The 17258-nt window shown below is 33.8% G+C and overlaps 2 protein-coding genes across 4 annotated transcripts; both read left to right on the top strand.

Moving 5' to 3' along the window:
* The first annotated feature begins 368 nt into the window (after positions 1-368).
* LOC131933405 (uncharacterized) lies at positions 369-4462 on the top strand. The gene is made up of 2 exons (XM_059290180.1): positions 369-894; positions 4111-4462. Exons 1-2 carry the CDS (start codon positions 494-496, stop codon positions 4259-4261), a joined length of 552 nt encoding a protein of 183 aa, XP_059146163.1. The 5' UTR covers positions 369-493; the 3' UTR covers positions 4262-4462.
* Positions 4463-6522: 2060 nt separating this feature from the next.
* Positions 6523-10376, top strand: LOC131933403 (uncharacterized). 3 transcript variants are annotated; one of them, XM_059290177.1, is made up of 6 exons: positions 6523-6562; positions 7633-7776; positions 8361-8469; positions 8874-8975; positions 9525-9587; positions 10165-10376. In XM_059290177.1, the coding sequence occupies exons 2-6, from the start codon at positions 7664-7666 to the stop codon at positions 10258-10260; spliced, it is 483 nt and encodes a 160-aa protein (XP_059146160.1). In that variant the 5' UTR covers positions 6523-6562; positions 7633-7663; the 3' UTR covers positions 10261-10376. The 3 variants fall into 3 exon arrangements, with proteins under 3 accessions (XP_059146160.1, XP_059146161.1, XP_059146162.1); XM_059290178.1 differs by having other exon boundaries at positions 8886-8975; XM_059290179.1 differs by having other exon boundaries at positions 10190-10296.
* Positions 10377-17258: the final 6882 nt, after the last annotated feature.

The following is a 17258-nucleotide window of genomic DNA, read 5'->3' on the forward strand; positions in this document are numbered from 1 at the left end:
AAAAGCTGTTTTAAAAATTACTGGCAGTTGAAGCTTTACAGAGCTGTACAAAACTTGTCACTTCATACAACCACCCTACCAAGCATTTGATCAGGTTACGCCCATGAAAAAATAAACCCCGTGTTAATTCTTAGAAAGCTGAACACATTTTGAAATGCTAAATACTTTACAATATCCGTATCATATCCACGTAATATTCGGAAATATGCCATTCATTTCTGACGCTTTTAATTTTTTTTTTAAATGACGTGTTAAAAATAAAATTAATTCCATCCCCCTTATGAAACAGTGAAGTCTCCAAACTTATCCTATTGGTTCCCGGACCGGATATAACGTGTATCGTACGATTATATAAGGAGCAATACGGACGACACACCAGCGTTTCCTGGTCGTTAAGTCAACACTCCTTTGTTTAGACATAAGAGACTGAAATATTTCATCGAAAAGTTTTTACAAAATTTTAAACTAAAATTCATTTAACATTTTTTTTCCAATGGCTGATTGTAGAAGTTTAGTACTTTTAATCATCTTAGCTATAAACTTATCAATTTTATTCGCCAAACCTTTAATTATCGGAGGGGCTTTTAACTACAATTCCACCTCTCATACCCACAACCGGCGCCACAGGTCAGTTGAGAATATTCTCGAAGATAAACACAAGCAGATGGAAAACTCGACCCGGATCAGCTGCAGAAACGAATCTCATCTGAAGCAAATTTTCCAGGATTTGAACCCCGGTCTGCAAGAGTCCCCCATCGTAAACTTGAGACAAGGAGTTCGATATGAAATTAGTGATAAAATCAAGAAAACGGTGCGGACGTTTACGTCTAACCCAGGAAGGAAATGTCGAACGATTGTCCACGACAGAGATCTTGGAGCTGAGTTCTATCCACAGTGAGTAAAATGCAGCAAATTTAATTAAATTAAAATTGTGCTAAGTAAAAAAAAAGTTATTGAAATTTCTCAAAGGAAAATTAATTGCATGCTGTTAAAATAATGTTACTACTACGCGTCCGATCAAATTCTTAAATATGCTTTTTATTTATCGATTTAAAAATTCCGTACTTAAAAGTGTATTTGCTCAGTTCAAAAATAGATCTACCAGTTATTTTAAAAAGTCCTTCTAAAATATATAGTTTTCACATTTTTAAATATTCCATTTAAATGTGAATAATAAAATTTAAGTTTCTTAAATATGTGAAAAAGTAGAAAAAAACATATATAAAAAAATATTGCATTAATAAATAATTTAAATATTTGCAAGATTTAAATTTTTGCATAAAATAATTAAGTTGGAACATTTCAGAAACTTTAAAAAGTTAATTTGAATATATAAATGAAATTAAATTAATACGTGTAAAGTATGTCTATAATTAAAAACAAAAAAAAAAATAGTATCACATGGGAAGAAATCGAAATACAATTATATTCTGATATTCATCAATAGCCTGCATATTTTAAACACACATATTTTGTCAATTCGTCTATGAATATCTTTTTAAAAAATAAAAAATTCTAAATACAAATTTTCTGTTTAATTTGTAAAATTGACAACCAGCAAGGCTGGCTTTAATCTTTTAGTATCTTTGTGTTATTTTCGAGTTGGTAGATTAAGTTTAAACAAACACTAAGTATTAACACAGTGAAAAGAATTGTACAAAAAGTCTCTGAGCATTGAATGTTTACTGTTGTTACTTTTTACAACATTTATTAATCAATTTATCAATTGAAGGATTATACTTTATACTTTAAAAAATTACGAGTACTTTTAAAAAAATAAATTCAAAACCAATAAATGAATTGATATTTTTAACTTAAATCGTAAATTATTAGGGTCACCCATACGCTTTCTATAAAATCATACAGCCAAATACAAAATGCGCTTCAATCAATTGTTAACATTAATGCTTAATCAATTTATATCGGTTGAAATGTTTTTAGAATATAAACTAGTAAAGCATTTTTAAAACAGCGTAAGTAAAAATGTTTAACTTGCTGTTGTAAAGTGTAATGATCTTCTAAAGCATTTTTAAAAAGTTGATCCAATTTGCTAATGACAATGTACGTGTCTATTTAATATGATCTTTCAAAAAAGCGCCTATGAGTTTCTTCTTTTTTTTTGCGTCGTAATTACGAAAACGTTTAGATATGAATTTATGATTGAAAGATACTGCATGTAGAAATATTATTTGAGGTTATGGTAAACAATTATTCAACTAGGTGTTGTTAGTTTACATAAACTAGAAGTTGTTAGTTTACATAAACTAGAAGTTGTTAGTTTACATAAACTAGAAGTTGTTAGTTTACATATTTTAATGACACGCCCCTGTCAGCTCGCGGCCACTTGCTAAAGTAAACATCAGGTATTTATAAACAGGCAGCTAATTAGATGACTAAGGCAGATTGGCCTTTCTCTACAATGATTTTATTTTTTCGAATAATCTTGTAGGAAACCAAAATTAATTATCTCTTCTGGTGAGAATAGTTAATTAACTCCCACATATTTTATACATACATTTTTACACACACACATATACTTTTACACACACACATATATACACACATATACATATTTATATATAGCCGATATATTTACACACACACACACACACATACATATATATTAAATGGTGGAATTATAATTATATTTATTAACTTCCTTGTTAGATAGCCACAGAAAGCCTAATGAACTGCCCTGTACGTTAATTAAAAGAGTAATAAATGAATGACCGTTGCATTCTATTTCCGGCTGAATTTTCCTGTGTTTGGTGTTGTTATTGTTTGACGTCTGCTTATTTGACGCATGAAGGTCAGCGTGAACTTCCTGACTCGGGCGCGAGATTAATTAATGTATTAAAAACAATTATCAGTCTGTCAAATTAAGTGTTGTTACGTTAGAGGTAATACTGCCTAATGAAAATCTCTAATAATAGATGAGAAAATTGTATATTTATTTTATTTAAAAAAAATATTTGTTTCATGTCATGTCTAGTGACCAACATTGACCAACACCTTAAAATAATTTAAGATTAGTAAAAATATTTTTTTTTCTAGTTTTCTGTAATTAGCAAATGAAGCAAAAAAGTTATTAAACTAAAAAATATGCAGCTAAATAATATACAGCTTTATATCTCACTACTGGAGTAATGTGTATTTTTGCAATATATATATATATATATATATATATATATATATATATATATATATATATATATATATATATATATATATGTTTCCATTAAAAGTTGTTGTACGCCTACATTCAATATTTCCTAAATCCTTTTAAATCCGTTAGATGAGCAATACATCAGAAACAAAATCATATTCTCTTTGTTCAATTTAAATATTGAAATACATCTAACAAATTGTTGTCCTTGCTAAAGTTGTTTCAACTATTGTTTTAGCTATAAGAAATGAAACACAAATAGCCAGCACTGCCCTCTATATGGATATAATAATTTTCCTACCATAATTAATTTAATATTCATTCTAAATTATAAAATTGGGTTCAATCTTTAATGTAAGTAAAAGAAAAAAATTCCCATGCTTTTAGTCGATTAAAATATTACTTTTACTTTAAGAAATAGAGAAACTGTTAGCCAGATTTCCAACCCAATTTTTTAAAAGTAGTCTTATGTTAATGTATTTTTTAAAGAGCCCTGATGATAATGCTTTTGTTACACTGACATAGACTATATTTGAGCGAAACGTGTTTAAACTAGCAATGGTTAAACCCCCAGTACTCGAGTTATTTTTAGGTGTTCAACATCTATAAAATGTCTATGCGATGTTAGATAGTGTGACTAGAATGATCTGCAACATTTTTCTTTAGGCTTATCTCAGGGGTGTGTGTATGGGGGGGGGGGGGGGGTAGTGCCACCTCTCCAACCGGATCACATACATCGCCTGTCGGCCAAAACAGAACCATTTGAAACATTGTCCACAACCCGGAAAAGTTTTAAATGCACTCCCCTCCCCCTCCCCAGGAAGTCAAGTGCGCTCCGAAGAAAAAAAAAAGTCTTAAAAAAATTGTCAGTAAACGGTATGAGGTATAAGTACATTACATGTATAAAAAGTGTTAATAGGTTTAATATTTTAATTTTCCTCCAGGTATATAAAGGAGATCACGTGTTCATCTTCTGACCTTCGAAGGTGTAAGCGGAAGTTCCAGAACGTGACACTTCTCAAGGTCGATCAGTGCACGAGCGGTATAGCCGGACTGACCCTGGTAGAGAAAGTCGTGTCGTCTGGTTGCTTCTGAAGGCGGGAAACAGAATCGCGGGAAAGAACATTACCCGACAGACCCAGAGGCTAGCTTTGGCTAAAACTAGCATCAGCTAAAACCTAGCTGAACATTTTGAATGGGTTTTGCCGCCTGCTTATGTTTCATTATGTTAAAAACGTTGTTGTGATTTGCAATAAAACAAAGTTGGATATTAAATTAAAAAAAATGAACATTTTCTATCAGCGTTTTTGATGTTAATCTAAAACAAACATTGTGTTGTTTGCTTTGATGTTCTATAAGGGATTATCCCGACGTCACGCTTTTTAAAAACGACCACGCTCACAATCTTTACACGTCATCACAAAAAGCGATGCCCACCCCCTCCTTTTATAGACGTTACACCGGTCTTTCAATCCCTAGGAATAGCAACTTTCTTATTTAAACTTCGATTTCTCAATAAAATAACGGATTTTGGTCAACATTTAGCATGTTAGTATTTCTAATACAATTTGACAAAACAGCCTTTTAAAACTAGAAATAACGCCTAAAATTCAGTTTTTAACTTATAAAATACAAAAGTTTGTCACATATTCTCCTCCCCCCCCCTACCTTGATCTCACATCGTCGTAAACGGAAGCAGTAATATCTGTGACATTTTGGAGAAAACATGAAAAAAAAAACATGATCTAACTGGAGCATTTATTAACGACATGAAAATGGTTTGGTGCCTAGTAAAGATGGCATAACAATGGAGAAACGGTCAAAGGATTATTAAATTTAATACATTTCGGGTGCGGGGGAAGGGGGGATGGGGTTAATTTCCAAACACGAAGCTGACCAAAATCCGTTTGAGGTAAACCTTATCTGAAGAAAAGTTTTGCAGTCTGACGATGCTATAAATAGAATACACCAGCACCCGCTTTGTAGAATGCAGACACTATCAATAAAATTTCCACACGCAAGGCAAAAGGAAGTGGATACACCCCTGTAAAAATACTGGTATGGATTCCATAAATAAAGAGTATCCATAACATTGGGTTACAAAACTATGAAACTCAAGTTTATAGACAACCCAATCATCGCTGCTTTATTGCGGGTCTTGTATTGAATTTGTTGCTACTGGGTTCGAATAATAAACAACTTGTAGCGAAGAAAAAAGAATGACGTTCAGATACCAATTATTATCCAACAAATTATTTGCACCAATTTCTGTAAATATATAATAATGAATCGCATTTAAATAACTAAAAAGAAAACGTGGATCACTACATTATGTATAGTATAAATTTACTAAAATGTAAGAAGCAATCCACGCTTTTCTTTTTAGTTATGTAAATAGCAGTTCATTCTTATACATTTCATGAAAATGATTGTTCTACATTTTAGTGCATAATTATATAAAAGCTTGTTATTAAAACGTTTTTCATTAATTTTTTTTTCAATACTTTAGAATTTTTAATACAATAGAATTGCCTGATTAAAGACAACTGAGTACCAAATAAACACAAACCATGTGCACATAATAGCGTAGGAAATAATAATATAGATAGGTCATTATACTTAATTCTTTAAAAATTAATTAAGCACCCAATTATGTTCAAATTTGCTGTCACAATGAATTGCTATTGGGTCTTAACCCACGTGCAAAGTTTGAAAGAAATAGGTCCGTTTGAAGTGCTTGAACTTTCGCTCGCTAGTTTCGACCCATGATAGACGACAGACAAAAACACGAGGCAAGTTAAATAGAAGCTTGTAAAAATTTCAAAAACTGCGGAAAGAGATGAACGGTTCTTTTAAAACACCCAAACAAAAAATATAAGATGACTCTAAGAGTCTAAGACATTGCCGACAAGGGACGAGCATCAATTTTCATAACGAAAAGCGTAATTTAGCTTGATTATTTCCCTTTTACTTCAATTTGTTTTTCTTAAAATTAAAATGAGGTCAAGAATATATTTAAAAACCATCTACTCTACATAAACAAATACTTAAAAAATGTCGTTGGAATATTCATCATTATGAACTGAGGGAAAAGGCGATATTTTGCACAATTTTTCTCCATTCTCACCCCCCCCCCCTTTTTTTTTTATTGTATTGTTAGTATTCCTTCCTTACCAGTGTTTCTTTCAGACTTTTTTCTCCGGGGGGGGGGAGGTACTTTTACCAGTGTAAAAAGTGTATATTTTCTGTAAAATTCCATTTAGTTAAATATAGGCCTACTACCGAAATTACTAAAAATTGCTAATCTTAAATGCGAAAGGAAAGATCTGCACTCATGAACGATAACTAGGAATACCCTAAAGGGTAAAGGTCATTTATTAATAAGGCAACAGACAGGTAAACAAAACAATTTGATATTTTTATTTTTCTGTTACTATATGCTGCTCTGTTAACCAAAGACAAAGGGTTATTAATGAATTATTGATAAATAAATACATAGTGCCGAATATTGCGTCGTAGTAGGCATATAATAATTTAGATCTCGACCCCGTTGATTCTCCTGTACGAGCAGTCACGGACAACTCAGCATACAGCAGTCGAAGCCGGCTATGATCAGTGCACTCAGGTGACACTGTCACAGTATCTATCAGTATTATTCAGTATCATCTATCACTTCCACAACATCCAGCTATTTGATTTGGTCACCTGACAATACTGACATCTTTAGCTTTTAGTAGATCTCTAGGCTTATTTGTTTTACTTAATTAACCAACACCTGCCCCAAGTTCGGAATGGTACTTTACAAAATTACTACCTACCTTCTACCCAGCACCTGGTGTATTTTGCACAATTGAAATGGTCTATTATAATGAGAGTGGCCTAAAATATTCAGTAAATGATCTTTAATATAGTAATAAAACTAACTGGGAGTGGGGGATTGTTTTCTAGCTGCTGCTAGTGAAGTATTGGTACATTCCTTTGTGAATTCATTCCAATCCTCTGTTACTTTCAAGCCTTTACGATTATGCTTTAGCAAATTTGGGACTGTATGGTTGGGAATGCTGGACTGCTAACCCAAAAGTTTCAAGTTTGGATCTTGGGCTTGAATATACATGACAACCATAAATTCATAAATGGGTGCCTAACTTATGTTAGGGAAAGTAAAGAGGGATGGGTATAGAACTGACCACACAATCCCTTGATATGCTGTGGTCACAGACACAGGTGAACTCTACTTCACCTGACCTATCGACCATCAGGTCCAAAAGGATATTTTACTAAATTTTTATTTACTGTATTTAGACGGTAGAATTTTTTGTTAATTTTAAATATATTTTGGGTGAAACTCATTTGAATGCAGTTGCATATATTGATTGTTGATATTATTTTACAAATTAAATCCCTTTTTTACAGATGGCTGAAACATATCCAATACTTACAGTTTATTCATCTGAATTTTTTCACAGTTTCTAACTCGTAGTCTATAGTTGAACAAAAATGGACCTACCGAAGGCTAGCCTTATAGCGCAGGTCCAAGCCCCCATCCAACAAATTTTACGCCCTGCGGTATGGATACCTGGACTCCGAAATCTGCACAGTCATCAGGAAAAGTAAGTTTTTGTCCATGTTATCTGTTGCATTACAGAATGCTTATTAAGGATAATTTTTCTTGCAAGCTGTGTTTCATCTTAGTTCCTATGTTTATAAACTTTCAAAAATAGCATTTGAAATAGGCAAGAATGAAATGATGTCCAGTAAGAAAGTTGCTTTTTACTGGATTTTTTCTTGCATCAAAGTTTGATTACTGGGATGCTTGACCCCATACTTGAAACATTTCTGTGTTGTATTTCTATGCATATGGTTTATTAAAAAATATAATTTTGTAATCCAATCTGGCACCCTAACACCTAGTTAACAACTAAGAGTGGAATAAATTAAAACTTCTATCCACTGCCTTTAGTTTAAAATAAAAAGTTAGTCATCTGAAAAATACAGACTTTTTTTCAGTTAAATCTATTGATTTTTAAACAGGACAACTGGCATTTTTAAAAATATTTTATTTTTTAATATTTTATACATAAAAGCAGATGTCGAGACCAAAATTATTTTTTTGGTTAGATATCCTGCACATGTGTCAGTGAAATAAAACACATTAACTTTAGCATTGAATGAAGAAAATATTCTCGATCCACAGATGGAAATTTAAAAGTGATTCTGTTAAAGATAACTTGGATGCAATACTACGTGCAGTGGCTGATGTTGCTAAAAAATACAGAAATAGATCTTACTGGGATATACACACAGTATGTTATCATTATTGTGTTTATGGGGGCAATATGTTATTATATTGTATAGAGGTTGAATATTGTCATTGTATTGTATGGAGGTGGAATTTATCTGTATGTTGTCTGGGAACCCAGTTACCTACTAATGTAAGCATGGATTTTATCCTCCTACTAACAGTGCAAAAAGGAAGAATCTTATAATTTTTCTTTACCATGCCTAAGTATTTTTTTTTTTTTTAGAATTTTTAAATTTTCAGGCCGGATTCAAATCAAGCAAAAAAAAAAAAAATTCCTAGCCTGTAAACATCATGCACTTAATTATATTTAACTGTGATTCTTTATTTCTTTTTGATCTTCTCATATTCAGTTGTTGTCTGTAAAATTTTGAATGAAATTATTTAGATTATTTATACTATTGCCAGAATGAATTGCAGGTTGCGCGTGGGTTTCTACGAATCTTTGTGTATACAAAAGCAGAGTGGCTGGATATCATAGAAATCAGCTTGCTGGGCAAAACTGCAGAGGTAATTTGCTTTGAACTTTCGATGAATGAGTGGTAGCATTAGTAAGTGAAGAGCACCAACTCCTAGAGATCTGTGAGTTAATCAAGTGGTGAACTAGTATAACTAAGGGAAACAAGTTGGTTGTCAAGGAAGAGTACAGGCAACAAGGGACAGCACTGGTACACATTCAGGTGTAAAAGTCTGTTAAGATAATCCAGCACCAGTTTATTATTTTTTTTATAAACCAGTTTTTATTGTTATTAACAACATAACTTAATCCTTTTTTTTCCTCTGTATTTCTGAATTTCAAGACAAAATGGTTTATATAAATACTTTTTTAAAACAAATTATAATTTTGTATGCTACAATACAGCTAACTTATAACAACCTTTACATTTAGACCTGTTTATTGTATTTCCAATATTGGCATAATAATATCTTTTTCTTTTTAAAAACCTTTTTAATTTGTATGCTACAATATAGCTAACTTATAACAACCTTTACATTTAGACCTGTTTATTTTATTTCCAATATTGGCACAATACAAATATTTTTCTTTTTAATTTTAAGGTCTGGTCTTTTTCTTCTGGATTCCTTCCCTTGATTGTACCCTTTGCATGTATTTTAAATGTGGTAAGTTTTTGTTTGTATATAATAATGTATTAATTGAACTAATAATTATACATATAAAGTTTGCTATTGACACAATAAAGTGTTTTACCAGCATGATTTTCTTGATTTTTAAAAATCTTTTATTAACTCTGCTTCCCTGTACTTATATATGTTTCTATCTACCTACAATGTAAGTTAGGTAAGGACAGCAAGTGCAAAGTAATTTGTTGACTTCTGATAAGGTGATGTAAAAAAGGTGTACTCTACCTTACACGTCCTAGAAACAACACTAGTTTTTTCTGTGTATGTTGTTTTAACATATATTATGTTAGCATGGTTTCACTGCACAGAACATACATTTTACATACACCCGCCAGATATCTCGTCTTTGTAACAGGTCAATGTTTAGTTTATTGGTCATTTAGTATGACATTTTGGTCATTTAATATAAGGTATTTATCAGTTTATTTAGTATGATGTATTGGTCAATAATTATGATGAAATTATCATTTAGTGTCATTTAGTATGATGTATTGGGATTATTTAGCATGATGTATATATGATCATAATCTGAATTTAAAAAAAAAAATTTTCTCAGCCCCTGTTCTGGATCCCATTTGCAGACATGGGACTCAACAAGAAGAGGATTGACCAGATAGTCGCAGCCATGGACCTTACAGTCGACAGACACTGATGGTTTATGTATTCTATTAATGATGGAGTTATTTAATTTTTTAAAATGTATGTTGTTTTTTTTTTAATTTTATTTTAACTCAGGAGATAATTATTTAATGTGAGTTGTGAAGCCTTGTGAACTGTTGATTTTTTTTGTTTCCAATTATTTAATGTGAGTTGTGAAGCCTTGTGAACTGTTGATTTTTTTGTTGTTTCTTTAAATTATGGTTTTAAAAAGAATTTAATAATTATATCTTTGTATTGAACTTTTAAAGGGAAGTAAGTCAGTTTTATGTTAAACATGGTTAATTCCCTTTAAGACTAAATTATCATTAAATAGAAATAGTTCTTGTATATCATTTTACTTTTTTTTAAAAATCTATAAAATTATTTACAAAATTAAATTATGAATTTATTTGTTGAATAAGATAAAACTGTTTAAATGTATTAGCATTGTAGCTATCCCCATTTTAAAAATGGTGATATCTTGAATGTGCTCAGCTCCAACTGGTACCCAGCATAGATTTAAAGGTGGCTGGACCCAGTACTGGCCGCACAACCCTCTTGTGTGTACTATAAACCGCAAGGTCATGACAGTGAAAGTTTAATCTTTACCACTAGATGTCAAGAGCTTGACTACCTCTGTTATCCTATTTCCTGCAAGTTGTTGTTCGTGAATTCTAACAGCATTACATTTGTTATGTGTTTCAAAATTTATCATCTTTAATCTGGCTTGTTGTGGTCTATTGTTTTGTTTCCTTACAATATTACATTTGTTATGTGCTACATTTATTATTCTTATTCAGGCTTGTGGCTGTTGTTTATTACAGTATTACATTGGTTATGCGTCACTACATTTACCATCCTTATTCTGGCTTGTTGTGGTCTGTTGTTTCCTTACAATATTACATTTGTTATGTGCTACATTTATCATTCTTATTCAGGCTTGTGGCTGTTGTTTATTACAGTATTACATTGGTTATGTGCTACATTTATCATTCTTATTCTGGCTTGTGACTGTTGTTTATTACAGTATTACATTGGTTATGCGTCACTACATTTACCATCCTTATTCTGGCTTGTTGTGGTCTGTTGTTTCCTTACAATATTACATTTGTTATGTGCTACATTTATCATTCTTATTCTGGCTTGTGACTGTTGTTTATTACAGTATTACATTTGTTATGTGACTGCATTATGTTATAAGCTGACAATCAATGTGTGCCTAACACTGTTAACTAGACTCCACATACTGTGTGATATGATGTGCTTATGTGTGGAACAAACCATCATACGTTGTTGATTTACCTATGTTGTTCATATACCTTGTCCCTGGCATTATCATATGGAAAGGTGGGTTGGCTGATGGGGTGGAACTCTGTCACCCCTACGGTGAGGGTCTCACCCCTACACCCCCAGCCCTGATTATGCTGATGTTTTTTAACCTGTTCTTGTTATTTATAGAAATCCGACATTTAAACTGTGCTTGCCATGACATTTAGTTTGATGTCATTTGTCTGTCTGTCTGCCTTGACATTTAGTTTGATATGTCATTGTGTCTCTCTGCTATGACATTTAGATTATGTCATTGTGTCTCTCTGCTATGACATTTAGATTGATATGTCATTGTGTCTCTCTGCTATGACATTTTGTTTGATATGTCATTGTGTCTCTCTGATATGACATTTTGTTTGATATGTCATTGTGTCTCTCTGCCATGACATTTTGTTTGATATGTCATTGTGTCTCTCTGCTATGACATTTTGTTTGATATGTCATTGTGTCTCTCTGCTATGACATTTAGTTTGATATGTCATTGTGTCTCTCTGCTATGACATTTTGTTTGATATGTCATTGCACCTCTGCCATGACATTTTGTATGGCATGACATTTGTCTGCATGGACTTGGTCAGTATTGCCATGTACCTGAGGTATTTCAAATTAAAAATGACGTCACAAAGGTGGCTGACGTCAGTGTGCCAAACACAGGTGTCAGCATTTCTGCAGTGTTTGTCTTGCTAGGCCACCTGATGCACAGGGGATGTTTGTCTTACAGCAGCTCAATTTGGTCTCACCTGTAGGTAGTTGTAACCATACCATACCTCTAGTCAAAGCGGTAGGTAGTAGTTACCCTACCATCCTACTAGTTACAGCTGTAGTAGTTACCCTACCATCCTACTAGTTACAGCACTAGTTACAGCTGTAGGTAGTAGTTACCCTACCATCCTACTAGTTACAGCTGTAGGTAGTAGTTACCCTACCATCCTACTAGTTACAGCTGTAGGTAGTAGTTACCCTACCATCCTACTAGTTACAGCTGTAGGTAGTAGTTACCCTAACATCATTCACAGCCTTTTCTCACCTAACCCTAGGACTAAGTTCATCATTCAGACTTCTCTCACAGCAGTAGTAGATAGGCTAAAGCCTCACTAAAACACTGGTTTTCTAAACTAATGATCAATGTATATCCCTTGAGGTAAAATATAAAAATCTTGGCACCTCGCTATGCCAAATAAATATATAAATAAATATATAAATAAATATATATGTATATATATATATATACACATATATGTATATACACATATATACATATATATACACACATACATATATTTATATACACACAAACATATATATGTATATATATACATATATATATATACATATATAAATATATATATATATATAAATAAATATATATATATATATATATATATATATATATATATATATATATATATATATATATATATATATACACTAACAGCAATAATACTTCAATGTACTTATTTAATTTATGTATTTTTAATTCCTGTAACTGATACATTGTTTCCTAGTTTTAATCCCAGCTCCACTAGTCCGCCTACCATTCTGTGTTATGTTGTGTATGTCACCATACTATGGTACTGTTGGTGACGTTGATTGTTTCATTTAAACTGGTTAGTTGTTATATGTGTATCAGTGAATAAAAACGTTAGGTTCGAGTGTGGCCTATGTTAGGGGTTGATCGTCTCCATAGTCTGATGGCTTTCAGTTTTCTCTGATACATGATAATGGCACTACTCTCATCTCCATAGAAGTCAATGATAAAATTTAATTTTACGAGTGAATCAGTGAGTTTTAAACTTCAGCTAGTTATTTTGTATGCTTTAGGATGTATTTTTTTTAATGTGTTGAGTTTTATCACAAGAAGATAAAACATAATTGTAGATTATAATATGGTATTTTTAAAAATAAATGATTGATTATATCTTTAACTTATGCCTATAGTATGTCATTATCCTATGCTTGTAGTTATTTAAGTCTAAGCATATTGTTGTGAGAAATACTGCCCTTTAGCTTTGTTATTTGTAAAATAAAAGCAGAATAATATTCACGAATTATTTAAATCTTTACGTGATTACACCATAAGAACGATTTCTTAGTCCTTTCTTTGACCACGATGTTTAAAAATGTCTCTTTTTTTTTCGGGGATCACCTTTTTAAGTCAAATTTAGCGTGAACTTTGAACCTTATAATTATTTGCACCACGCCTCAAAAGTCAACATGGCCGACTCATACCGCCTGCTGCTCATTATCCCCCTTTAAACACTATTTACACTGACGTTGGTTATACGTTCTTGGCTAGTTGCTTCCCCTTACGTGGCCTAAAGATGGGCGAAAGTTAGGCTCCTGAAGTTATGGCTGTCTTTGGCAGTTTTTGACGTTTTCCAGTCTTTGCTATCATTGAAGGAAAGTAAAGCTCCACTTTCAGCCTTAAAGATCTATTATGGCAGATGAGGTAGAGTTAATGTTTCTTGACCTCAGCATATGAAGGAAGGGATGGTGTAGTCAGCGCTATGCCCTGCCGCTTTGCCTTCTCCTTCGTGATTTAAGGTACCCATCACTACAAATACGAATGAAAATACTGAAATGATGATTTGTTAAGGTTAACGCTAGCAGCACAAGTCCCTATGTATTGGATGCTTCAATGGTTTGAAAAAACAAACACAACACCCTCAATTGCTTTCGGGATCGGAAATCAATGAGCGTTATAACGTCGCACATACGGAGGGGAGGGGAGATTTTTGTGACGAAAGTTGTAATTGAAGTGATGGTTTCACATAATACTTCAGTACTAACAAACAATCATTCACCAATACTTGAGTATAAATAATAACAATCATTCACCCATCACTCAGAACTAACAATCATTCACACAACACTCAGAACTAATAAATATAAAATATAAGAACTAAACGTATGCAATATATTTGTTAACTTTTGATAAGTCTACATTCATTCGAAATTTTGTTTGTATAGTGTGTGTATGAGAAGGGGGGGGGGTGGGATGGGGAAGGAATTACAAGGCCTAGCTATCCCATAGTACTACCTATGAAGAAGAGAAGTAAAAAGTAAAAAAAATTGGATCTAATCACTTGTGAACATTGTTTCTTTCAGGCACCTTTCCTGTGTGCGTGTGGGGGGTGGGGGGGGGGGGGGGGGGGGCTTGCCAAAGTACATCTAACTCCCCCTAACGAAATAGAATTTATATAGAAAATATTGCCTATACTGTTATCAGTACCCACCCCTCTCACAGAAAATTTAGTCCTACCCCACCTCGAAATTTTCTAGTCCCCCCAGAGGCGTAGCGATGGGAGGGGGGGGGGGGCAGGGGGGTACATATGTCCCCAGGCGCAGACCCTAGGGGGCGCCAAAATGGGTTGTAAAAACAAATAAAAATGTCATTTTAGCTGCATTTTTGCATTATAAATATTTTGAGGGGGGGTGTGCAAATCGAAAGTTTGAGGAGGGGGGGGGGGGAAGCAAATCGAAAGTTTGAGGGGGAGGGGGCACCAAATTGAAAGTTTGTCCCCGGACGCCGGGAAGGGTCGCTACGCCACTGCCCCTCCCCCCCCCCCCCAAAAAAAAGTGAAATAAACACTACTAGTGGATATCGGACAAAATCCAAACCGATGTATCTAACCATTTCGACCAATTCAGCCAACAGCTGACATCATTATTACAGAAAATGTCAGGTAAAGTGTCACCGCGCATGTCACCTAATGTCAGACGGCATGACCTGTCTCTGTGGAATCCGGTTTAGTCCGGTCACGTGTGACGCCCTGGTGTGTCTACACATGAAAGCCCCCGGGATAAGTACCCGGATTAGCGCGGCCCCCTGGGTTAATTGAATGCAGCCTGGCGCATTGTTTGAGGGGCCAGACCTGTGAAGTCGTGAGCCCCATGTTTAATTTCTCAGTCCGGTGTCTAGTGATGTAGGGTGGTGGGGGGATGAGGCAAGATGGAGGGGCCTCTAAAGGGTTGGTTAAATAAGTAAAAACGATCAAACGGTGCTGTGACGTGTACAAATATTATGGTACAGGCGACTGTTTTTTTAGGGGCGGCGTGACCTAGTAGTCGAGCGCTAGACTGCTAACTCGAAAGTCTCGAGTTCGAATCCGGGTTTAAGAAAGTTTATCGTCCCTGAGTCCACCCAGCTCTGATGGGTACCTAACTCTTGTTAGTGAAAGTAAATGTGTCTGGGCATATTGCAAACCACACTATAACTTCATATGCCGAGGTCTATGAAACAGATGAACACTACTTTATCTGCACCATATGTCTTGGTCACGAACGGGAAAAGATAATGATTTTCTCCCCCGCATTCTATATTAACTTGTTGGGATGTTATTAAAGCTCTGATCTTCAGCCTTGGGAAACATTCATTACAGGCCCTGCTAAAGCTAAAGTGAGATCTACTCACGGAGTTGTGAATAGGGCTACAAGCGACCATTGATTTCTTCAAACTGGGAATGAAAGTTAAAAAAATAAGCTGTAAACATAAGGCCTGCACATGCACCACAGGGAACCCTATCATATGTTTAGGGGAATCAAAAGGAGAAAATGGGAACGCAAATTTGTTTTAAAACAAATGTTAAGAAAAAAACAAACTCCAACAGCATCTTGGGTGAATTACGGTCTGGAAAACTGTTGCGCATTGATTGAGTAAAACAAAACAACAGAGGGGATTGGGAGGCTAGCGGCTTAGTGAGGTAAACACCCACACTAGACGGACAACACAATGCGGATTTAGGCAAGTAAAGATATCCGGAAAATGTATTGAGGATGTTGATGTATTTATTTAACATCACAAGGGTGGAACTTGATTTTAAAAATATTAATAAAACACAAATAAAAAAAACAACTTGATTTTAAAAATATTTACAGCTACAAAACACAAATAAAACGTGTTTTTAAAAAAAAAATATTTTCTCTGACTATCATTGTAACATTCTTTTTTTAAACGGACTTGAAATCAGGCTTCTTTCAGACATTTCTCTATGGTAGGGGTGGCACTTCAAACTTCCGGGGGGTGGGGGGGTGCTTTAAGGGTCAGACACTGGTTAAAGTATTTATTTTCTATGTAAGTTATATAATTTGTTTTTCTATTACGGGGTCAATAAGAGATGCCTTAAAGAAACTACTTGGAATGCGTAGTTTAAATATTTTAACCATAAATCTATAGGTTCATTATCAATATAAGAAATAGACTTTGGCTTAAACAAAACCCAATTCGAAACAAGGGTTGGTTAATAAAAACAACAAATTATTATCGCGTACATTGTGAAATGGCGTTTGATTGATTGCGTCGAGAAAAAACATCTCAACTGTCGTAAACAAACAGGAGAATCAAAAAGATTTTGGCAGATTAAACAAAAAAATCCGGGCTTGTTTGTCATTGCCCGTCGTGCCAATACGGCAAGATTTGTGGCCAGCTTGGGTCAACTCACACGTTAAAACTCTTCCTGTTTTGGAGCATAGGAAAGGCAAGTCGTAAATTACGCGAATTTAAAAGATTAATCAAGACGGCGCAGGAATGATGCATTGTTTTGTTGTATTGTTTGATGCGTAATAGGGGTAATATAGACCAGTCATATATAACAGTCTTTGATTTTTTTGTAATTTTCTTAACTTTGCTAATGTTTGCTTTTTAAACGCGTTTGATAAATTACGTAATCCAGTAACGAGTTT

The sequence above is a fragment of the Physella acuta genome, unplaced genomic scaffold (genome assembly GCF_028476545.2).
Source record: "Physella acuta isolate Inbredline_101_S28 unplaced genomic scaffold, ASM2847654v3 ptg002495l, whole genome shotgun sequence".
Lineage (NCBI taxonomy): Eukaryota > Metazoa > Mollusca > Gastropoda > Physidae > Physella > Physella acuta.